Source organism: Syngnathoides biaculeatus, chromosome 18 (genome assembly GCF_019802595.1).
Source record: "Syngnathoides biaculeatus isolate LvHL_M chromosome 18, ASM1980259v1, whole genome shotgun sequence".
In the NCBI taxonomy this organism is placed as follows: Eukaryota; Metazoa; Chordata; class Actinopteri; order Syngnathiformes; family Syngnathidae; genus Syngnathoides; species Syngnathoides biaculeatus.
Genome location: NC_084657.1, coordinates 7,315,503 through 7,340,707, shown reverse-complemented (window position 1 = coordinate 7,340,707; position 25,205 = coordinate 7,315,503). Strand labels below are relative to the sequence as shown.

Genomic DNA, 25,205 nt, shown 5'->3' with positions numbered 1-25,205 from the left:
AAATTAATGATTAATAGAAGAAAAACTACATAAAAAGCATGAATAGTTGCTCAGTGGAATAAAAAGCCTGTCTATGGGGCCAGTGTATGACACCTACGGTTTAGAGCCATACAGGCAAACTAATATTAGGGTAGAAGCAAATCAACCTCTGCCGTACCATGCTTCCCTCCATTAAAACATTCTCTCAATCACACACACGTGCTTTCACTGTGTTGATATTATCACCAGCCTGCTTTCATGTGATTCTCAGTCACTCTGTCACCACTGAAAATTCTAAAAGTGTATCACCCCTCCTGTGATAGAACTGAAAATTGGAAATGGGGGCTGGGGTGAAAAATTTTCAAGCGGTGGGGAGGTGCTGAAAAAATTCCATGCGTGCCCCCCACTTTGAAAACCTTTGAGTCAGTGTAACATGCATGTTATTTTGGAACTAACCCATGCTGGAACAAATCCCACACAAGCACGGAGAGAACATACAAACTCAGAGTGGATCCCAGATCCTTTTCACCACAAAGCAGATGCACGAACAAATGCATCACTCTGTTAGTTATAAGATTATAATTTGATTAATGGATTCAGCATCTGCAGATTTTACTATATTATCTACAAGGTACCCTGCCCCACTGTCACAATAAGGGAAGATTTCAAACTGTATGTCATTCTCATCCTCCCGAAGGTTCCAGGGGTCTTTCACCATCAAATGAACCATATTATCTCATTAAATATCTGCTCTACCTTAGTGTGCTTTCATAAATGGACAGGGGCTGTTGCTTTTCTCTACTCCCCTCACCCAGATGTCAAAGCTGCTCGCTCTTAAGGTAATGAGCTTGACTTCGTTGTGGCAGCAATTAATTTGACCGCATCAATACAGCCTATTACACTTCCAGAAATTGATTCATAACCACAGCTGATGTTCTGAATGAAAATAGCTTCACTGGTTGATTGATAGAATATTTTTTTTTCAGGTTCACATTCCGTTTACCATTTCCTCTAATGAGCAGTATACAAAATCAAGCCAAGATTTTGAGTAAATGCAAATATTTCAGCTACAAATTATGGAAAATGGGAACAATTTAATATATTGCATTAAGAGAAATATTGTAAATACTCACAATTTCATTTCATACTTTAGCAACATATTCATACCCTTTCTCATATCTTCTAAATTTATAGTTGATTGGCTTTCTCTATATTTGTGAATCTCAGTGTAACATGTATAAGAATACTTGAATAAACAGGCTCTCCTTGCTAACTTCAAGTGAGAGGCGGGTTACACCTTGAACTGGTTATCATGCAATTGCAATGCTCCTATTTAAAAAAAAGGGAAACAAAAAATCACACCTATGGGCAATTTAGAATATTTAAATTTTCCTTGTTGTCTATTTGTATTTATTTCTCTGGTTTCTTTCAGTTCTTGTTGGTCCATTGTCCCTGTCAGTGTTATTGGAAGTTGTCGTTTTTCTGTGCCACGTCCTCATGTTTTGTTTCCAGTTTAGGTTCATTTGTTTGTTACATTGGTTATTAGTTGTGCGACTGTTTAGTTTTCCATCCATCCATCCATCCATCCATCCATCCATCCATCCATCCATTTTCTGAGCCACTTATCCTCACAAGGGTCATGGGAGTGCTGGAGCCAATCCCAGCTGTCATCGGGCAGGAGGCAAAGTACACCCTGAACTGGTTGAAATGGCCTAATCCCCCTACCCAAAAATAAGCATTCAAACCACATAATGTAAAGAATAATACAAAATATATGCTCATTTACCTTTGGCATTGGGTGACTATGCGAAGAGAAGGGAGAGTAACCAGCAAAAGGCAGGAGGAGGAAAATGTTTGACATCTGAGTGAAAATGTACGTATGAATGTACGCACGCACACCACTTATTTCCATGAACGTTTCTTGAGGCCCATGGTGAATAAAGATGAATAAACTTTGTTATTGTACTTTTCCAATTTATGTTAGTGTGATTCAGTGACAGTTGAGTGTGCAAGTGAAACCAAAAGCATCATGGGTAAAGATTTACATCCCTCCCAGGTAATGGTATGCAAGGAAGATGGTACAGCGGTAGCCAGTGGGAGAGTAGCTCTATCGTGCCACACAAACCATGATACAGGAAGTGCATCATGGTCAAAGATTGACGTCCCTCCGAGCCAATGGAATGCCAGGAAGAAGCTACGGCGACAGCCAATGGAGCCAATATACAAATTAAAACGAACATCAGCTTGTCTCTTCTTTTCAAGTCGCGGTTTATCTTCCAGTGTTAGACAGCCAATTTGCCAGACAATACAATCTAGATCACATGAAAAATAAATGTTCACGCAGCCCCATTGATCTTCTTCTTTCGCACAGTGGTTGCGCGGGTAACCTGGTGGCATGACGTTAAGTCTTCAACAAATATCCACCGTGTTTCCTACAAACACAGCAACAGTATCTCACCAGTGCACAAATTCCAAAAAGTTGGAAATATCAGTGCCTACACAGGTACGTGGGAGAACATGCAAACTCACAGATGGGGCTGGGATATATCACCGTCCCATCAAATATATTATTTATTGTAATAATTTGTTTTAGGTCCTACTTGTGTCAGCTGTGGTTCTTTGTTAGTCTTCTAAATATAATGTTAATTCATTACTGTGGTCTGTTTTCTCTACATACTGAACATTCACTCGAAGAGATAATAAAAGTTTCATCTTGGCTGTTCCAGCAATAATTTTTCTGCTGGATTACTGGATCTGTCGACTCCACGTCCACACATTCTTTGACTGCAGGAAAATGAATATTCACAAAGAGTGACACAGGTTGAAATTTACCACAGTTAATTTTAGCTTCTTTGTGATGTCTCAATTATTCTAGGCGGAATTAAATCACTTCAAAATGAGAAGGGTAAAGATTTGGAAAAATGTATCATTCAGAAATTACAATGAACTGCCACAGTTCCACAGTTTAGATCGTCTTGAGCCGAGAATACTCTAGAGATAGATTATACTCAACAATGCAGACAGCTAAATGTAGGACAAGCCATTTCCCAGGGCCTCTCTGAAAATTCCTACTCCCACATACTTTAACTATTCATTATTCCTTGGTAATTATGAGATCTTTCATTGCTTCATCCAACGTTGAATAGTTTACCATATTTTCAGTGACTGCCACATTTTACCCAATAATTTGGTGAACCTGGACAGGGTTGAGGTTGTATTTTTATGGAGTTTGCAGGTTTGCATCCCTCCATGAATTTTCACTGGGTATAATCGTTTTCTCCGATATTCTTGAAAAAACATGTACGCCAAGTTAGTGAAGTCACAAAATTTTCCAAAGGTGTGATCATGAATGGTTGTTTGTACAGTAAGTGGCCTTCAATTCGTCAGCCACCAGTGCAGTGTATAACATGTTGCCAAAATTCAGATGGGATAGGCTGTGTAAAATGGCAAAGTTGTCACATTGAAAATAAAAAATCCTTTAACTATATATGAGTGACCTATTGAACTTTTTTTTTACTTGCATATTACAGGGCTGGGCGCCATGGTGGCACAACTGGTTAGAGTTTGGCATGACAGTTCTGATTGATAATTTGAAGGGTATGCAAATGAATTCAGCATTTTTGTACGAAAAGTAACTTTGCACAACACGGGTTAACGGAAGACTGCGTGAAAAACATTAATGAAAGGAACCAAATGCTTTTTAAAAGGTTTCCTTTAACTACTTACTGATGAAGCACAAGGTTAGCGTTTTTGGTACTGTGAGAGTTTGAGGATTGCGATATAAAGTAGCTTAGTATGACCAATGGTAAAGTTTTAGTTCAGTGTTGAGCTGTGACTTTCTTCCAGTATGATAAAATAATTCATTTTATTTTTTTTCATTCGCTCTTATGTACATTGAAAAAACAAAATCAGTGAAAGTGTGCAGCCCACTGTTTAATGTGTTAGCTTCCTCGATGATGGCATGGACCAGCGGTGGGCAAACTACTACATGGGACTTTGTCACTGCCGATGTCTCATTCCCTCTCCTCGGCGCTGATTTTTTTTGTGCCCACGGGCTGCTGGTGGATGTTAAGAGGGGCCGTCTGGTGGATGCACTGACTTTCTCCACAGTCGCCTGCGTCCGCAATGAGGCGACCTATGGCGGTCTCTCCAGTTCGCTCTCGGACGGCACCAAGTACCAGCTCCTCCTTGGTGAGTTCCCTGGCTTGACACGGCCCACTTTCTCCTCTGCCACGACTAAACATGGGGTCGAGCACCACATTGAGACCAAGGGCCCCCCGATTCACGCGAGGGCCCGCCGGCTTGACCCCGAGAAGCTAGCAGTCGCTAAGTCCGAGTTTGCCAACATGGAGCCCCAGGGCATCGTCCACCGCTCGGATAGCCCATGGGCCTCGCCGCTACACATCGTCCCTAAACCGAGTGGCGGGTGGGGACCGTGTGGTGACTACCGCCGCCTTAACTACGCCACTACGCCCGACGGCTACCGTGTTCCACACATTCAGGACTTCTCAGCCCACCTGGCGGGCAAAATCCTGTTCTTCAAGGTCGACCTGGTGCGCGGGTATCACCAGGTTCCCGTGCACCCCTCAGACGTTCCCAAGACAGCTGTAATCTCTCCGTTTGGACTGTTCGAGTTTCTGAGGATGCCATTTGTTCTTAAAAACGTGGCACAATCTTTCCAGCATTTAATGGATTCTGTGCTCAGGGACTTGCCATTTGTGTTCGTCTATTTGGATGACATCCTCGTCGCCAGGTCCTCGGAAGATGGACATCTGATGCACCTCCGCGACCTCTTCGCAAGACTTGAGCAGCGTGGCCTGATCATCAACCCGGCGAAGTGTGTTTTCGGGGTGCCCTCTATCAAGTTCCTCGGGCAACTCATAGACAAGAACGGCGCCGCCCCCCTTCCGGCAAAGGTGGAGGCCGTCTCCGCTTTTCCCCGACCTCGCTCAGCTCGGGGCCTCCGGGAGTTCCTGGGGATGGTGACTTTCTACCACGGGTTCATCCGCCAGGCGGCCCACATTATGCGCCCGCTCTATGAGGCTCTTAAAGATAAGGCCCCCAACCGGGACATTGAATGGACGGCCGAGAGGATGGAAGCCTTCGAGGCTACGAAGGCCGTGCTGAGTCGTGCCGCTATGCTGGCCCACCCGACCCACGGGGGCCCTGTCGCTCTCACTACCGATGCATCGGACTACGCTGTTGGAGCCGTATTCGAACAGTGGGTCGGCGGCGTCTGGCAACCGCTTGCCTTTTTCAGCCGTCAGCTGGTCCCCAGGGAGCGCAAATACAGCACGTTTGATAGAGAGCTCCTTGGCCTCTGGCTGGCGATCCGCCACTTCCGCTCCCTATTGGAAGGCCGTGAGTTCACGGCATATGTGGACCATAAACCCCTCACTTTCGCCATGTCCAAGGTGGCCGAGCCGTGGTCCGCCCGCCAGCACAGCATCCAACACAAATCCAATGTGGTCGCGGACTGCCTCTCCAGGGCGATCATCGGCACTGTGCATCTGGTTCTCGACTACTCCCGCATGAGCGCAGACCAGGCATCAGACCACGGGGTGCAGGCCCTCAAGACTTCTGACACGGGTTTGCGCCTGGAGGAAGTCACGGTTGGTGACTCGGGCATCAGGTTTCTGTGCGACCTCTCGGCTGACCAGCCTCGGCCGCTGGTCCCTACAAACTGGCGGCGAGCTGTTTTCGAGGCGGTCCACAACCTCTCCCACCCCGGCAGGAAACCGTCCGTGAGGCTGGTGGCCCAGAAGTTTGTGTGGCGCGGTCTTAAGAAAGATGTGCAGGCCTGAGTCGACTCGTGCGTTGCCTGTCAGGGGGCTAAGGTGCATCGCCACACAAAAGCCTCCTTGGAGCCCTTCGCTGTCCCCGAGAGGTTTGACCACGTCAACGTCGAATTGGTAGGTCCACTTCCTCCCTCGCACGGTTTCACCTACTTGCTCACCATGGTGGACAGGACGACCCGCTGGCCCGAAGCTGTTCCCCTCTCCTCGACAACGTCGTCAGACGTGGCCCGGGCGTTCATCGGCACGTGGGTTGCGTGCTTCGGGACCCCGTGCGACCCCTGTGCCTGCCGGGGTGCCCTTGACCCCGCCTGAGCCCTTGTCCCGTGACTCAATGGACAGTGCGGCCCCGCCCCCCTCGGCCCCTACAGTGCACACCCGCCGGGGTCGGGTCATCATCCCTCCACGGCACGAAGATTTTGACTATGGGTGAATTCTGGGGGGGCTTGTGTGGTGTTTACATAATTCACCCGCGGGACCTCGAGTTGGGGTGCGGGGTTCCGCACTGACTGTTTTTGTTGTTGCGCTTCCGGAGAAAAGGATGACGGAGTTCCCGCCGTTATGCGAGTAGTGTTTCGATGTCGAACAATAAAACAAGTTTTGTTCCTGTGTCCGACACTCCGCCTCCGACTCCTTTTCTCTGGCGCTACACTCAGTTTATTCATTTTCTTGAAGAAACTGATGCTGATCACACGGACTTACTTTACCATTCTAATGTCCGCTGGTTAAGTTTGGGAAAAGTATCTCAACATGTGTGGGAGCTCAAACAGGATATTATTTTCATTTTTGGAGCTACTTGAGAATACTGACAATTTTCCTGCCTTTTATGAATGACAAAGATTGGCTTTGTGATTTAGCTTTTACTGTGGACATACTGACACACATGAACAAGTTGGATGTGAAGCTACAAGGGAAACACCAGTTTGTTCATGAAATACAAGCAAACGTCACAGCCTTAAAAGCCAGGCTGGTTTTATTTTCGAAGCAAATGTCAGACCAGTCATTTGCTCATTTCCCCACACTGGCTACGTTAAAAGAGGCTCCGCGACATGTGAAAATATATAGGAAAACACTGGATGACCTGCATGAGGAATTCTGCTGTCGGTTTAGTGATTTTGGAAAAATTGACAGGGCACTTCAGCTGGTGTCATGTCCCTTCTCACACGACCCGGAAACGGCGCCACAGGAGTGCAGTTGGAACTGAATGATGTCCAATGTGACATGGTGTTAAAGGACAAGTTCAACTCCCAGAAACTGGATGATTTTTTTGCTTCATTAAGTGCATCCAAATTTCCAAACATCCAGAAGATGGCACAGAGGATGCTGGTGTTTTTTGGCTTTTTTGGTTCACACACATATGTAGTGTGAACAGACCTTTAGTGTGATGAACATCAACAAAGCACCCCACAGATCCCAGATGAGTGATGAACACCTTAGATCTGTTCTGAGAATTGCCACAACAGAAATACCACCAGATTTCAATGCACTGCCTAAAATGGGTGATCAACTACACTGTTCTCATTAAAAGGTATGTTAATACTGCAATGCTTTTTTCTGATATGTACTGTTAACAAATGCAGTTTTTTATATGTATTGTATCTTGTGCTGACCCGGCCCGTCTGTCAAATTTTAAAAGTCATTGTGGCCCCCAAGCCAAACATTTTTCTCACCCCTGGCATAGACATTTTATTGTTTTACACTCCCCCAAGTGGCTACATTGAAGTTCCATGCGGAGCAGCCTAAGGCTCAGAGTAGGGGACATGTCAGACCCGCACAGAATGCAAAAGCTTTCTTTACACAATATAATCTTATTTCAAGTGTTGCACTGAGGTGACTAGTCATTCAGTTTAACAACATTTTAAAAAACACCATCGTTAACCAACAATCCCACACCAGCCCAGCTGCACCACCTCTCACATCTCACTTCTGACTCACATTGCTGTGTTGACTATCCACAGGATGTAAGACAAATCCTCAAACAACAAAAGATCAACAAAACGGCATCACCAGTCCTTGTCTGAACAGTCCATCATCGTGCCAGAAACCTACAATCTCAGGTCTGAATGATTACAGTTCTGCTGCCCTGACATCTGTCGACATGAAGGCCTTTGAATGTCTCATGCTGGACAAGAGGTTCACAGGTCCTCTGCTGGACTCCCTGCAGTTTGCCTACTGAGCATACAGGTCTGTTGACGGTCAACATGAAACTGTATATCATCATTCTTCAGCTCTGTGTTTAACACCACCATCCCCGAAATCCTTTCCTCGAAGCTCCTCCAGCTTAGCATTTCGCCTGCCATCCGCAATGTATTTATAGCTTCCTGATGGGCAGGACAATGCAGAAGAGGCTGAGGGACAGCACCTCATCTACATGCACCACTACGACCAGGGAGCCCCAAATATATGTCCGTTTTCCGGTATGCTTCTCTCTCTCTACACAAACCACTGCACCTCAACAAACCCACATGTCAAACCCCTAAAGATTGCAGATGACACCACCACAGTCATTGGTCTCTTCAAAGCAAATTAGGAGTCTGAGAAATGTGCAAAACTGCGAAGTGGGACTACCCCCATCCACCCACCCTCCACACACACAACCCAGGAATGATCATGTATGTGTATCTGGGTACCAAAATGATTTAAAAAATAAACAGTATTTATGCTTTACAGATTTGAGACGAAGATTACAACAATACATGTATTTACTTAAATATTTAATGACAAAACCTTTCTTAATCTTTCCTGGAACAGTCTCCTGACCGTGGTCCGGAAACACAGGGGAGACACCTTGGTGGTGGGAACAATAATGGTACGAAGCACCAGTTTGCTGCTCGGAAGGCTTTATTAGATCCTTCAAGCACTCAGAATCAACATGTCCTTTCTTAATCACTGCTCCTCCCCAGTCACCCTTGCTAAACTTGTAAACATGAGCAACTGCTCGCGCTACATCTCTCTCTCTCTCTCGATCTCGAGATCGAGAGCTCTCGAGCAGAGAGAGCGAGCAGCTAGAGATAGAGACTTCTCTCTCAGTCTCCTATCTCTCTCATCTCTCTCTCTCTATCTCTCTCTCTCTCTCTATCTCTATCTCTCTCTCTCTCTCTCTCTCTATCTCTCTCTCTCTCTCTCTCTCTCTCTCTCTCTCTCTCTCTCTTCTCTCTCTCTCTCTCTCTCTCTCTCTCTCTCTCTCAAATTAGGATGACACATCTGGCGTTTGACTAACGTGTGTCTAACGCACGAGAAGCGTGTAAAAGCGACCAAATAAGATACCGCTAAAAACCATTAGCATGTGCTAACCTGTCGCTGGTGCGCGACGAGCGATTTGTCAATGTGAGATGAGCGTGTGACTAACGGGTGAATAATGATAGTATAGAATTTTGCTGGCGTGTAATTTTTACAGTGGAACGGGAACGAAAACGTTGGAAATTTCATAGTCACTTCAGTTGTTCTTGTGAGTTTGAACAGTCAGCATCATGCCGCCTAGACGAAAAAAATGTGGGGTGCGGACTTCAGCAACTAGCGCTGCAAGTAAGAATGCAAAGCCTCTTTCACTAGCAATGTCTTTGGAGGAAAAAGAACACTAGGAGGAAGAGCACGTCCGAGAAGTAACGCACCATGTGACACCCCCTGGAGACCCTAAACACCATGAAAACCCCGGTGATGACGGTCCGACGGTAACAAACGATAAGTAACAACCAAGTAACACTACAGTAACGACTAACTAACGATAGCCAAACGCGTGCAACGCTCGGCGAACGTTAGTAAAACGTTCCACGAATGTTCTACAGCATTTAAAATTAAACGTTGATGAACGCTGGTCTTGGTGAGAACTTTTGTGCATGTTCAAAACGTTTTTTCCGGACCGGTGTTCTGCGGCGATTTCCAGCGATCATTGACGTTCAATAGCGTTCAAACAACGCTCTTCTGGCGCTATCCCAGCAACCATGGGCGACGACCAACGTTTCCTCAAACGCTATAGAACGCTGACCAGAACGTCATGGTGTGACGGGGCCTTTATAGATAGGGTGATAAGCTCGGTCATCAAGAAAAGGTTGATGGATGTTCTGAGGGAAGACATGAAGACAGTCGGTGTTAGGGAAGAAGATGCACGAGATGGTCTTAGGATGAAGTGGCTGGGCAAAGAGAAGTCTGGGTATCCTTGCTACAGCTACTGCCCCCGCGACCCAACCCGGAAAAACAGTAGAAAATGAGATGAATAATATTTTATATGGAGGAAGTGGCTGTGGAGAGGGAAGTCTGGGCTTCCATGCTAAACTAACTGCCCCCACAATCCAACGTCAGATAAGCGGAAGAAAATAGATGGATGTTTGTTGTTGTTAATATTTCCATGTAGTGTAATAGTAGATGTGTGCTTGTTCGACTTACAGTGAAGAAAATAAGTATTTCACCATCCTGGTATATTGCAAGTTCTCCCACTTAGAAATCATGGAGGGCTCTGAAATTTTCATCGTAGGTGCATGTCCACTATGAGAGAAATAATCCAAAAAGAAAAATACAGAAATCCCAATATATGATTTTTTTAATGATTTATTTGTGTGATACAGCTGCAAATAAGTATGTGAACACCTGAGAAAACCAATGTTAATATTTGGTACAGTAACCTTTTGTTTGCAATTACAGAGGTCAATCGTTTCCTGTAGTTGTTCACCAGGTTTACACACACTCCAGGAGGGATTTTGGCCCACGCCTCCACACAGATCTTCACTAGTTCAGATAGGTTTCTGGGCTTTTGCTGAGAAACAAAGAGTTTCAGCTCCCTCCAAAGATTTTCTATTGGGTTTAGGTCTGGAGACTGGCTAGGGCATGCCAGAACCTTGATATGCTTCTTACGGAGGCACTCCTTAGTTTTCCTGGCTGTGTGCTTCGGGTCATTGTCCTGCGGAAAGACCCAGCCATGATCCACCTCCAATGCTCTGACTGAGGGAAAGAGATTGTTCCCCAAAATCTCACAATATATGGCTGCGGTCATCCTCTCCTTAATACAGTGCAGTCATCCTGTCCCATGTGCAGAAAAACACCCCCAAAGCATGAAGCTACCACAGCCATGCTTCACAGTAGGGATGGTGTTCTTGGGATGGAACTCGTCATTCGGTGGACTTTTAAAGTGGGACTAACAGGTCTTTGAGGGTCAGAATTCTAGCTGATAGGCAGGTGTTCAAATACTTATTTGCAGCTGTACCACACAAAAATCGTTAAATAAATCATACATTGTGATTTACAGATTTTTCTTTTTAGATTATCTCTTTCGCAGTGGACATGCACCTACAATGAAAATTTCAGACCCCTCCATAATTTCTACGTCCGAAAACTTGCAATATAGCAGGGTGTTCAAATACTGATTTTCTTCACTGTACTTGCTTTGAATCTTTTGTGTACCCTAAGTGAGTTTTCCGTTTAGTGACATCGAAAAAACATTATCATGCCTGGACTAGTCCTCCATCTTTCCATCAATCCCGTGATTATGCTTATGTTAAGATTACTTTCAAGACTCCCGACAGCATTTGAAAGCAGTATAAATCCCTTTCTGTCCAGTAAGCCTCTGAAGGCCCAGAGGAGGAAAAAGGTCAGCAGTCCTAATATTTTCGAGAATTTCTTGCTTAGCCACAATATTATAACAATGTAACTTTTTTAAAATCTCTAACACCCTCTACAGTCCTTTGTCGATGTGAAAAGTGTTTACATTTGTACCCACTCACGAATACAATATTGCAGCAGTTACAGCACAAAAATCTAAAATAAAAAATATCACATTTCAATTGACAGGTTTCAAAAGAATAATCCTTTAAAATCCCAACCCTTTTTTCAGCACCATGAATATGATTAAACAGACAACATTTCAATTATAAATCCTTACTGCAGGAGAAAATTATGTTTAAAGTGTGGCGACTTACCTCAGAAAGACTGTCTCTCCTTGTCTGACGGTAATATTGTCCATGATATTCTTATCGGATTGAGAATTGCCCTGAGTCTTGACAGGCAAACCTGCCGGCACAAGAAGCAAAATTCTCAGTGAGAGAAGAGCTGTGTACTTGCAAAAGAGTAAGTGGCCCCCAACAGACATTATCTTCGGTCTTAAGAGTCTTGGAAAAGGTCCCATGTGAACAAGGAGTCCACGTTCATCCCATAAACATACTCCAGGAGATTATTTACCCACCTGTTCATTGGTCTTAATCCAAATCTTGACACGATCCCTCATTTCAACTAATTTCTTTTTATTAATCCTTCCTGACCGATTGCGGACATTATCTATCAAGATATCTTTAAAAATAAATAGACGGTAACTAATTGTTGTAATCAATTGTTGAACAACATACATAATGAGAATACCTTAATCAAAGTAATTGAGTAAATTTAGAACTAATCAATGTGTTTTGTATATCAACGGACAGATATGCTCCTTTTTTGGGTAGGTCTCAGTCAAAATACAGGTATTTAAAGTACAAATGGATTATTATTCTTATTATTTTGGGCAATGAAATACATTACCTTGGTCGAGAGACTATGTCATTATTGACATAAAATTGTTGTTGATAACAGAAGAAGCTGTAGGAGTGTATTTGTTCCAGTATATGACATAGTTTGCTGTAGTTCTTAAAAAACTCTCATTTCACATTGTAATGTGATATCTGCATTGACTGTGTTTTTTTTTTTTTTTTTGAAACTGAAATTCATGAGCGACAGTTCTCCACATTTCTTGAAAATATAAGTCTACAGTCTTTGTTTATACTGTACATTATATACTTGGAATATATGCTCAACCAACAGAGTTAGGGTCAAGGAGCCAAACATTGTACTTGAGTACTGTTTAGAATAATATGACTCAAAAGAAAGTGAAATGTAACACGTTAAATATTTTAGTAAGAAAGTGCCCTAATGGAAAAAGACAAAGAATAACTCGTAACATTCGGTTTTGGGAGAAAAATTTTAAAAAAAGTATTGTCAGGGGCGTGGCCAGGGCACTGCCCTGTGCACAGCTGCCTCTGGCAGCAGCTCCTCACCTGCACCTCATTGTTGCTAATTATGCTGGGTTTGTGTGATATAAAAATAAAATATAGGTCATCTGGATTAGACCTTTAAGCCTTGTGTGTGGTTTGCTAGTTGCCAGTTTGTTGTTTGAGACTGCATTAGTCTGCATGAGTATACGAGCTTCTTGTTGTGTATTTGCCTCGTTTTCACAGCTAGCGTTCCTGTGCCACCACAGCTAAGTCATGTCTTGTTTTTGCCGAGTAGTTATCCGGCCTCGTTAGTTAGCCTTTTACCATGTGTTTTTGTGCCTTTGCCTATTTTGACTGCTTACCTGGGTATGAACTCTACCAGGAATAAAACCATCCTCAAAATCATGTCACTGGCCAAAGTCCTGCATTTGGGTCCCATACCTGTGACAATCATGAATATTCAATATAAACCCAATTTAATGAAGATGGCAGGTGGTGTTAAATATAAATAAACGCAGTATTCAATGATTTGCAAATTATGTTCAACTTATATTTAATTGAATACACTACAAAGACAAGGTATTTAATGTTAACACTGATTCCCTATTGTTTTTAGCAAATCGTTAATTTTGAATTTATTGTTGCAATAGGTTCCAAAAAGCTGGGACAGGTGGCAATAAACACTGTGAAAGTTTAGGGATGCTCAGCAAACACCCGTTTGGAACATCTGACAGGTGAACAGGCCAAGTGTGAGCAGGTGGGTGCCACGATTGGCAATAAAAGGAATTGCTGTCAAACAAGCAAAGATGGGGTGAGGTTCACCACTTTGTGAACAACTTGGTGAGAAAATGGTCAAACAGTTTCACAACAATTTTCCTGAGCATATCATTTTGATGAATTTTGGGATTTCATCATCTACGGTCCATACCATCAGAAGTTATAAAGATTCTGGAGAAATCACTGCATGTAAGCACCAAGGCTGAAAACCAACATTGAATGCCTGTGACTTTTGATCCCTCGGGTGGCACTACATCAAAAACTGACATCACTGTGTCAAGGATATCACCAAATGGGATCAGGAACATTTGCGAAAACCAATGTCAGTCAATACAGTTTGGTACTAAATCCGTAAGTGCTACTGAAAACCCTACTATCAAAAGCAAAAGCCATTTATCAACAACAACCTGTTGCCTTCTCTGGGCCCGAGTTCATCGACAATGGCCTGATGCAAAGTGGAAAAGTGTTCTCTAGTCCCACGACTCCACATTTCAAATTATTTTTGGAAACTGAGGAAGAGGAAAACCATGCAGACTCTTATGGATGCAAAGTTCAAAACCAGGCATGTGTGATGGTATGGGGGTGTGCTAGTGCCAATGGCATGGCACCTTAAATTCTTTTGTCACACCTACGGCACACCTCCCCACTGTTCTGTTGCTTTCACGCATGTCCTGAATTATTCTAAAATACTTCTGTCTTCAGACATTTATTGTACAGTAATACCACAGACCCTCTCTGGGTACACTTTCATAGGCTTTCTCTAGATCCATAAAAACCCTGTGTACTATAGCTCCTTCTGACCTCTGTACTTTTTCATCAATATCCTCATCGCAAATAATACCTCTGTGTTGCTATTTCTAGGCATCAAACTATACTGATGCTCACAAATACTCACTTCTGTGCTCAGTCTAGCCTCCACTACATTGTCTCAGAACCCCATTGAGTAGCTCAACAATTTTATTCCATTATAGTTCTCATGGCTCTCCACATCACCCTTGTTCTGAAAAATGTGTAGCAGCACACATTTCTTCTATTCCTCAGGCATTTTTTCACCTTCACGGATTCTGTTGAACAGGCTGGTCAAAAACTCTACAGCCACTTTTCCTAAATGCTTCCAAACCTCCGCAGGTGTGTCATCAGGACCAAAACTACCTGTCAATTTTTCATCCTCTTTAGTGCCTTTCTAACTTCTCACTGATTCATCATGGTCACTTCCTGGTCCACCACACTTGCCTCTTGTAGTCTTCTCTTTTATTCCTCAACTGCTCAAAGTATTCTTTCCATCTATCCACCATATGACTGGCCTCACAGGGCCACCACTCAAAAGGCAAAAGACATGTCCTACAGGCTCCATAGACATCCACACTAGACATTGAATGTGTCTTTTGGGTGTGATTGAATTGGCAATTAACATACATTTTGATGGCATATAAAATATCCTGTAAGGAATTTGCAAGCAAATATCAAATGATAGTTGCATATCCAATATCAAACAATCAATTATGGTTAGTTTGCTCAGAGCATCCAAGTAAATGCCACCAGAATATTGCAAGGAAAACAGGAACAATCCTTTCCTGCCTCTATCCTCTTTGCCAAACAGCGAACGGGTCAATAACACATCACTTCGGTGGCTGCAAATTGACTGCCAGGAGGAGAGAGGAGTAAGGCAATGATACCAATGCTGATGATGCAACATCATCGCTCATCTTCTCTGCAAAGTCCAAAAAAAAAAGGGAGAGGATGCTCTATAGGAAAGTCAATCATTATTACTTATATGCACATGTATACATTTTAAAAACATACACTAAAAAACGAGCAAACATTTACCATAGCTTTACAGTTTCCACAAAACAAACAACAAGATATAAGCATCAGATTAAAAAAAAGTATTTGAAAAGCTCAGGAAGAGACTGATGCAAAACAAAGACTGCTGTTGTATCACAAGTCCATCCATCAATCCATTTTCTTTTGCCGCTTATCCTCACAAGGGTCGCGGGGAGTGCTGGAGCCTATCCCAGCTGTCAACGGGCAGGAGGCGGGGTACACCCTGAACTGGTTGCCAGCCAATCGCAGGGCACATAGAGAAACAGCCACACTCACAATCACACCTATAGACAATTTAGAGTGTCCAATCAATGTTGCATGTTTTTGACAGCTGGGATGGGCTCCAGCACTTGCGCGATCCGTTGTGAGCATAATTGGCTAAGAAAATGGATGGATATTCGAAAAGAATTGTTCAAAACAGTTCTTCACCAAATCATTCAGTTATATTTCACAAAATCAGTCATGTTATTTTATTCTTCCTCATTCAGTTAATGATCCCTGAGTTTCACGTCTTGCTCAGAAATCTCAACCAGCTGCCATGACATTTCTGTATTGCATAGCATCACTGACACCCGAATCAGTCACCCAAGCTTCCTGATCACGCACCTTAACTGTTATTGTTATGCAATTCCTGGAAAGTGTCTTGAGAAGCGCTATATAGCTTTAATGTATTTTTATTAACATGTAACAACAAGCTTTGATAATCACATTACAAAGTGATTGATATGTAAGTACACATATACACATTCTTAATTTACATTTATTTTATATGTGTGGTTGTTTTCATGGGCTTGAATGACTCAACATTAGCCGTTAGTTTGAAGAAACGGTTGCTGGTGAAAGCTAGCCCAGCAATGAAAACAGGACTTGCAGTTCAAATCACTAATGAGGGCATACACTGTGTAGTACGCCGTTCCTTGCACAAACAATTCAATCATCACACTAGTACATCACTCCTTAGCTTAACAAAGATGTTGAATGAACGAATTACTCGTGTCTAACAAATTACGAAGTAAAAAGATCAATGAATGTCTCACCTCTTCAGCTCTTCACTACACCAGTACATTCAGTTCACCAAAGTGCCTTCCACGAAAGAATCATTCTTCTGTTTTTCAGTACACCAATACATTCAGTTCACTTGAGTTCCTCCCCCGCCGGCACAGTGCTGCTTGACGCTGGCTGCTCACTGGTTATTTGCCAAGTGAGTGACAATGCTGACAAATTGGAAATCAAGTACCAGTTTAATGAAGTCCCACCCCTGGCTGCTTGCTGGTTATGCATTGGTCATTTGCCAAAGATTCACAACTGTGTCAATGTACTATGTACTGTATGCTTTACGTTCCACATTTTATCTACAGCTTGTTTTCTCTTTTGTCTTATTTTCCCATGTTATTTAGTTACTTTTTTCCCGTTACTGTCCTTAAAAACTTGATTCTGTATGACTAAATTATTTCAATTCTCACTACATATAAAGGAGAATACAAAGAAACCACAGTAAAACTGTTCTGGGATAAAATGAATACAGATCCTATTTTCTGCTTTATCTAATAGCCAAACAGGGCAAGAAAAAAAAGTTTTCAACAATGGGGATCAAATAATTGTTTAAATAAACAGAACAAGCAAAAATTGGAGATTTTTTTTTTAAGATATAATGGACATCAGCATACTTTAGTTTACACCCATGGATTCATCTATCTGTAGATTTTTTTCTTTTTACTTCAATTAAAAAAATAATAATCTTTGCTTTTCTTTTTTGCAGGGAAACCATCCCTGATCTGCTTATTGGCGGGTTCTCCCTGACATTTTCAAGAAATGTTTGGTTTGTTGAATGCCTAGTCTGTACACACAAAATAAGGTGCTTCCAGTTTTTGGCAATGGGAACAGATAAATACACTGTATATAAAAAAGACAGATGAAATGATAGAAACAGAGGCCAGAGCCAGATTTCGGCCATTGTGTGACATCCCATCAGACTCGTGGTATAGACACAGATGTTATCAAGCTCTATAGACACCTCAAAGTATAGCAAATAACTACAATGTCCTGATCCCTCCAGAAAACTCAATTCGAACTCACCATAACTGTCCCATTACATTGAAAAACCTGATCGCTAACCCAAAGTTGAGATGTATGATGAGGTGTGGCTCTTCTCTTTTTTTACACACAGGCATGAGGACTCTGTCAAGAGCACAGGACCAGACTTTATGGTATTAAATATTTTTTTGTTATTGCTGTTGGTTAATAGTGCTGTAAAGTTTTATAGAAATAGATGCAAAATTTAGGCTACACACGGACACAAGGACAGATACCATTATCACAATGAGCTTTTTATATTTTGTGCAGCCCTATGTAAAATGATTTCATATTGTGGTTGGTTGGTGATTTTTTTTTCCATTTACACGCCAACTTGGCCGGTTAGTCAAAAATTTTGTTTAATACTCTCAAAACGGAGGCAGAAGTCTCTTCCAACGAGGGCTTAATGTACTCTAACAGTTGAAAGCCTGCCCAGGCTCAACCACAGCCATGGCAGGGCATGCAACTCTTTGGTGTGGATAAGTGAAAAAGATCTTAATATTGATCGATTTAGCGAGGCTATAACACAGTGTAAGAAAACACGGTAAATGAGTTTGCCAAATCATACAAATACAGTCGATAAATTTTACATTTGCTGTGTTTCACAAGACTTAACTATATTTATAATTTATGAGGTAACAGTGGATAAAAGTGAGAAGTTTGCATTCATTGTCACCAACGATGATAGTCATGGCATGTTCAAGTCAAATGAATGTGAGGGGATGACTTGCATAACCGCTCTTAAATTGAATCAAAATCGTCTTTCAGATCACTTTCGCAATGAGTGCTACAACAAGCTAACACTTGGTGAATTGTGCTTCACAATGATTGTAAGAATTCAATGGACACGTGACGATAGCGCTTGGTCACCCCGAGCATCTAGATCGTAGCAGATGTCAGAGCCAAGCAAAATTTGTTTTGTTTTTTTTTCCCACATCTAAAACCTGGTTTGAGTGGGACAGGCTTTTGGCCAGCAGCTTCCTGCCATCAGTGGTTGCGGTGCAGTGGACAGAGATGCATGTAATTTCTTCAGCTGTGTCCTTGATGAGTGGAATATACTCCTCTCCATTTCACACTCTTACCTCCCCCCCTCCCCCCAACCCCCAGGCTAATTGACTGGAATGTAATTGCCTGAGACAACCATGAGAAGAGTCCTAATTTATACAAGGACAAACAGACGGGAAAGTGGAACACTGGTATCTCAGTGAATATAGCTGCCTCATAAGGTGAGTTTACACAATTATCCTGTATATTAGAAATACAGTATATAGAGCTCATGCACCTACGTCATAAAATCACATGACTTTTGCTTACGTCGCGATATTGCCGGTCACACAAAGCATTGTTTAATGCGAAGTCCATTGAGAGGAAACGAAAATGTGTCTTATAGCACAACGCCCAGTTTTGTCTGATACCATTAGACATTTAGAAGGTGGTAATAAACAAAGGTACATGGAAAAATTAGAGACACTCGGCATAGAGGACCCATATTTAATGCCTAAGTCGACGTTTTTGCCGATAAGAAATTGGACTGTTAATTCGCTTCTGCTTGTCTTGGACAACTGGAAATACACATGTATCTGGTGAGTAAGCCGTCAAGATTTATACAGAAAACTTTGAAAGTATATAAAAGTCTGGACACATACAAATACTTTGGTGCTGAATCGGTTCTCAATCAGGAATAAATCAGACAGTGACGGGGAGACGGCGAGTGAACCCGGAAGCATATTCAGCCACACGTTAACCTTTGCTGAAATCCATCCATCTTTTCAGATGGTATTCAATACTTTCTTCTTTTCCTTTCGGCTTGTCCCGTTAGGGGTCGCCACAGCGTGTCATCTTTTGCCATCTTAGCCTATCTCCTGCATCTTCCTCTCTAACCCCAACTGCCCTCATGTCTTCCCTCACCACATCCATAAACCTTCTCTTTGGTCTTCCTCTCGCTCTTTTGCCTGGGAGCTCCATCCTCAGCATCCTTCTACCTATATACTCACTCTCTCGCCTCTGAACATGTCCAAACCATCGAAGTCTGCTCTCTCGAATCTTGTCTCCAAAACATCCAGCTTTGGCTGTCCCTCTAATGAGCTCATTTCTAATCCTATCCAACCTGGTCACTCCAGCGAGAACCTCAACATCTTCATTTCTGCCACCTCCAGTTCAGATTCCTGTTGTTTCTTCAGTGCCACTGTCTCTAATCCGTACATCATGGCCGGCCTCACCACTGTTTTGTAAACTTTGCCCTTCATCCTAGCAGACACTCTTCTGTCACATAACACACCAGACACCTTTCGCCAGCTGTTCCAACCTGCTTGGACCCGTTTCTTCACTTCTGCATTTATCCGGGCTCGGGACCGGCCTACAGATTGCACTGGTTTGTGCCCCCATAGGGCTGCATTGATGGTATTCAATACAAATACCAATATTTAAATAAATGACTTTTGGTGTTACACAAACTCGCATTCATAAACTATGATTGAAAAAAAGAGGACGGGGTCATCTCCACGAACGTACACAGAAGTGACTGCGGCCACACGTAAACCTCTCTTCTGCGACAGATGGTATATTTTCTTTTTTTAAATGCACATTGTTCTCAAATGAGCCAACTTGGCATTTTAAGTACTTCTTGATAATTTGAGATTGAGAAGAATAATTCCTACCTGAAATGAAGCGATCGCAACACAGGAGTGTGTGTATTTTGGTTGGGCACCATTCATGTTTAATTGCCGAAATCCATCGATATTTTCTGGTCTTTTCAGCTCGTATTCCATAGAATGATCTCTTTGAATATCTGTCTTATCTGTTGCGACAACCAACCGCACAACAGGTCTTTGGCAATTTGTAAAATCTGCTCTGGTTTAACTGCTCCTGCAGTGCAGAGCAGCTTTATCGCAATATGGCGCCGTGCAAACTGTCACGTGAAGTACAAGAGCTCTATATGCAGCTCCTACACAATATTGCATGAAAATGTTTGATTGAAAAAAAGATAAGTGCTTTAATGCAATATAGAGAAAAAGCCTTTTTAGTTGTTTGTATTTTCTTTCTTGGCAGTTATGTTGGTATTCTGCATCAATCCATTTTGATTACCGTTTATCCTCACAAGCATCTCTGAGGTGCTGGGGCCTATGCCAGCTATCTACAGGGAGGAAGTAGGGTACACCCTGAACTAGTCACCAGCCAATCTTAGGGCACATACAGTGGTAGCTCTACTTACTAAAGTCTCGAATAACCGACTAACGAAAGATTCATCTTACGAAAAGCCTCCCCGGAAAATATTTGTCTCTAGTTAGGAAAGAAATTCAGGATACGAAAAGAAATGAAAAAAAAATGCGCTGGATTCAACCAAATGTAAACGTCCTTTACTGCAGGCGTGCTCAATGCGTCGATCACGATTGACTGGACAGCCTTGGTCGATCGCTGGACAGGGTGCCAAAAACAAAAAAAAAAAAGAAAAAGCCGTCAGCCAATGTTCTATCTAAACTGCACGCCTGCGCAATTGTGCACGACTGATGCAGTCTCTTTGCAGATATTGCATTGCATGCAAAAAAAAAAATCCAATGTAAATTGAAAGTATAAGTATACTTATAGTACAAGTACAGCTGTTGAGTTTCTGGCATTTTGCAATGTGATTCAATGAGTGAGGGATGACTGGTTGTTACATCCAATGGCACAAATCACATACGTACTGTAAAAAAAAAAAAAAAAAACAAGAAGCCACTGGTTTCTTTTAGGCAGCACACGGAACTATCTCTAACAACGACGCTGCTCCGCCACACTCTCTTTCCTAGTTTACCTTACAACCCCCCCCCTCCACCCGGCTCTTAAAGATGTACACTCATAATTACAAATCTGATAGGACTTACACAGCCCATGAATGTGTTTTATAATGACAGTGTGCACCACCGCTGCTTTAGTTAGCAACACAGTCTGGGCAACGTAGAGTAAAGACAAGCGAGACATATTCCTTATGTTTACTTTCGATATTAATGGAAAAAGTTAAAAAGAAACAATGTTGTTTTCAGATGCAATGACTGTATATGAATAATTGAAGAAAAAGTGGTTAAACTGGACGAGATTTTCTCTTTTCCGACTGGGAAAGGTCTGGTCTGAAGCCAAAGTAGAAAGTGCAGGATGAGATGGTGTGTAATTTTAAAATTCCACCTTGGCACAGCCTGATCCAGGATGAAACCACAGACAATACAGTGCTCAAAAAGCTAATTCTGTATTTTAAATACAGTGAAGAAAATAAGTATTCTAACACCCTGCTATATTGCAAGTTCTCCCACTTACAAATCATGGAGGGGTCTGAAATTTTCATTGTAGGTGCATGTCCACTGTGAGAGAGATAATCTAAAAAGAAAGATTCAGATATCACAATGTATGATTTTTTTTAACAATTTCTTTGTGTGATACAGCTGCAAATAAGTATTTCAACACCTGTGTATCAGCTAGAATTCTGACCCTCAAAGACATGTAAGTCCACCTTTAAAAGTTCACCTTCACTCCATGTATTATCCTGAATCAGATGCACCTGTGCGAGGTCGTGAGCTGCATAAAGACAGCGGTCCACCCCATACAATCAGTAAGATTCAAACCTGTCACATGGCCAAGACCAAAGAGCTGTCCAAAGACACCAGAGACAAAATTGAAAAACTCCACATGGCTGGAAAGGGCTACGTTAACATTAACCTTAAAGCGGTTTGGGAGCATCTGGATCATCCCCCCCATCGTATGTAGCTCACGAGAGGCTGGCTGCTTGAAAACTAGATCTTGGGTTAAAAAAAAAGTCTGGGCACTCCTGCTGGACTGTATCTTGGTTTGAAAGTGGTGCGATAGAGCTGCTCTCCCATTAGCCACCGCTGGAGCATTTTCCTGGCGTCACATTGGCTCGAAGGGATGTCAATCTTTAGCCATGACGCACATCCTGTCTCTTGGTATGTGTGGCACAATAGAGCAGCAGTTAGCACCTAGAATCTTCCACGACACACTTCCTATGTATTCATCACCGAATTGTATACTCCTGCTGTACAACATCTTCGCAAATATCACAATGGGCCTTAAGAAATTGATGGCGAGTGCCACTGAGGAGAAGGAGAGAGTTGTTTCGTCCATCAAAATGAAACAATAAATTGTCGAGAAATATTTAAAGACATGCGTGAATGTGTCTTTATGCAGCTGCTGCTCGAATTGAGAGGTTCAAAGTGGAGCTTGAACCTGAACTTGAGGAAAATGTTTCGCTGGGAAAAGCTTAGGAGGACATCGATGAGTTGGTTCACCACAACGATCATGTCTTGATTCAACGAGCCATTTTCAATTGTCAATTATCTGTGTTTTTCTACTGGTCAGATCAGAACCCATCTACAACAATGTTAAAGAAAAGAAAAGTCGACAGTGAATGCCGGATGTAAACAAATATTAACAATTACTAAATATTTCCGAAATTTGGTCCAGGTCTGTGTTTCATTTCCCAAGAAACGGTTGCGTTTTTTTAAGAATACATCATCAGCCGTCACTTTTCTACCAAGCATGCTAATTACGCCAACAACTTTTCAGGTGTACAGGAGAAAGCATGTAAATGTTGAAGGTAGAATGACGAACTAATTGGTTTATACAGTGCCTTGTGAAAGTATTCGGCCCTCTTGAACTTTTCAACCTTTCGCCACATTTCAGATTTCAAACATAAAGATGTAAAATTTTCATTTTTGTCAAGAATCAACAACAAGACACAATCATGAAGTAGAATGAAATTTGTTGGATATTTTATACTTTAACAAAACTGAAAAGTGGGGTGTGCAATATTATTCAGCCCCTTTACTTTCAATGCAGCAAACTCACTCCAGACGTTCAGTGAGGATCTCTGAATGATCCAATGTTGACTGATGATGAATAGAATCCACCTGTGTAATCAAGTCTCCGTATAAATGCACATGCTCTGTGATAGTCTCAGGGTTCTGTTTAAAGTGCAGAGAGCATCATGAGAACCAAGGAACACACCAGGCAAGTCGAAGATACTGTTGTGGAGAGGTTTAGAGCCGGATTTGGATACAAAAAGATTTCCCAAGCTTTGAACATCTCAAGGAGCACTCTGCAAGCAATCATATTGAAATGGAAGGAGTATCAGAACACTGCAAATCTACCAAGACCCGGCTGTCCCTCTAAACTTTCACCTCGAACAAGGAGAAGACTGATCAAAGATGCAGCCAAGAGGCCCATGATCACTCTGGATGAACTGCAGAGATCTACAGCTGAGGTGGGAGAGTCTGTCCATAGGACAACAATCAGTTGTACACTGCACAAATCTGGCCTTTTTGGAAGAGTGGCAAGAAGAAAATAATTTCTCAGAGATATCCATAAAAACTGTTGTTTAAAGTTTGCCACAAGCCACTTGGGAGGCACACCAAACATGGGGAAGAAGATGCTCTGGTCAGATGAAACCAAATTTGAACTTTTTGACCACAATGGAAAACGATATGTTTGGCTTAAAAGCAACACATCTCATCACCCTGAACGCACCATCCCCATTGTCAAACATGGTGGTGGCAGCCTCATAGTTTGGGCCTGCTTTTCTTCAGCAGGAACAGGAAAGATGTTTAAAATTGATGGGAAGATGAATGGAGGTAATTACTTGAAGAAAACCTGTTGGAGTCTGCAGAAGACCTGAGATTGGGACGGAGATTTATCTTCCAACAGGACAATGATCCAAAAACATAAAGCCAAATTTACAATGGAATGGTTCCCCAATAAACGTATCCAGGTGTTATAATGGCCAAATCAAAGTCCAGACCTGAACCCAATCGAGAATCTGTTGGCAGAGCTGAAGACTGTTGTTCACAAACACTCTCCATCCAACCTCACTGAGCTCGAGCTGTTTTACAAGGAAGAATGGGCAAGAATTCCAGTCTCTCGATGTGCAAAACTGATAGACATACCCCAAGTCACTTGCAGCTGTAATTGCAGCAAAATTTGACGCTACCAAGTATTAATGTAAGGGGCCGAATAATATTGCACGCCACAATTTCATGGGTCATTTTTGGTTGGGAAATAGCGCTCGAGCTCATTTAATCGTAAAGACAGGTGATCGTGCACCAACTGGGAGAGGGAAGGCTCAGTCTCACACAAAATCCTCGCTAATGTTTGAAATATGTCAAATATGCCTCTGTTCATGCGCCTTTCCCACAAATCCAGTTTGGCTTTGAATCCAGCTACGTACCAGGGCAGCACCAAATGCCAGAGACAAAATCCTTGTGTGTTGTTACATACGTAGCCATTAAATCTGATTCTGATTGAGATAGCTCTACAGCTTGCTCAAAATGGAATTGCCCAGTGCTCTGTTTTTAGAAGAGGCTTAACAGCAGCTACCTTAAGAGCTTTAGGAAACACGCCAGACTCAAGTGAGCAAATGATTATTTGCTGCAAAATCAGATAGCACTGACTTCACAATAGCTTTGAAAAAGTCAGATGGTATTGAGTCGAGACAGCTCGTTGATGGTTTCAGTTGCTGAACAGTTTTCTCTGCAGTTTTTTGGTCAACTGTCAAATTTTGACAAGGTAATAGAGTATTCCCTGGGTGACTTCAGATGTAGAATTATTTTGTCATTTTGCTGATTTGTGCTGACATTTGACCTGACTGATTGTATTTTTTCACTAAAATAACTGGCAAACTCATGGTTAAAATTACAAAAGACATTGTCTGGAGAGGTCATAGTATATTTGGAGTTTAGTTTTTCTCCAGTTACGTTCTGCTTTCCTACACTTTGATTTAAACCTCTTAAAGATCATTGTGCTCCTTCACGGTGTTCTAGGTAGC

The 25,205-nt window shown here is 42.4% G+C and overlaps 1 protein-coding gene across 4 annotated transcripts in view; it reads right to left on the bottom strand.

Annotated features, from left to right (window-relative positions):
* The window catches only part of ntm (neurotrimin), a 72,091-nt gene that overhangs the window by 26,813 nt on the left and 20,073 nt on the right, over positions 1 to 25,205 (bottom strand). For 3 of the 4 annotated variants that reach the window (XM_061804261.1, XM_061804262.1, XM_061804263.1), the window contains one exon: positions 11,684 to 11,774. In XM_061804261.1, the coding sequence (XP_061660245.1) occupies positions 11,684 to 11,774 (91 nt within the window). Of the gene's footprint in view, positions 1 to 11,683; positions 11,775 to 13,089; positions 13,169 to 25,205 lie in introns of all 4 variants that reach the window. The other variant, XM_061804264.1, reaches the window with a different exon arrangement.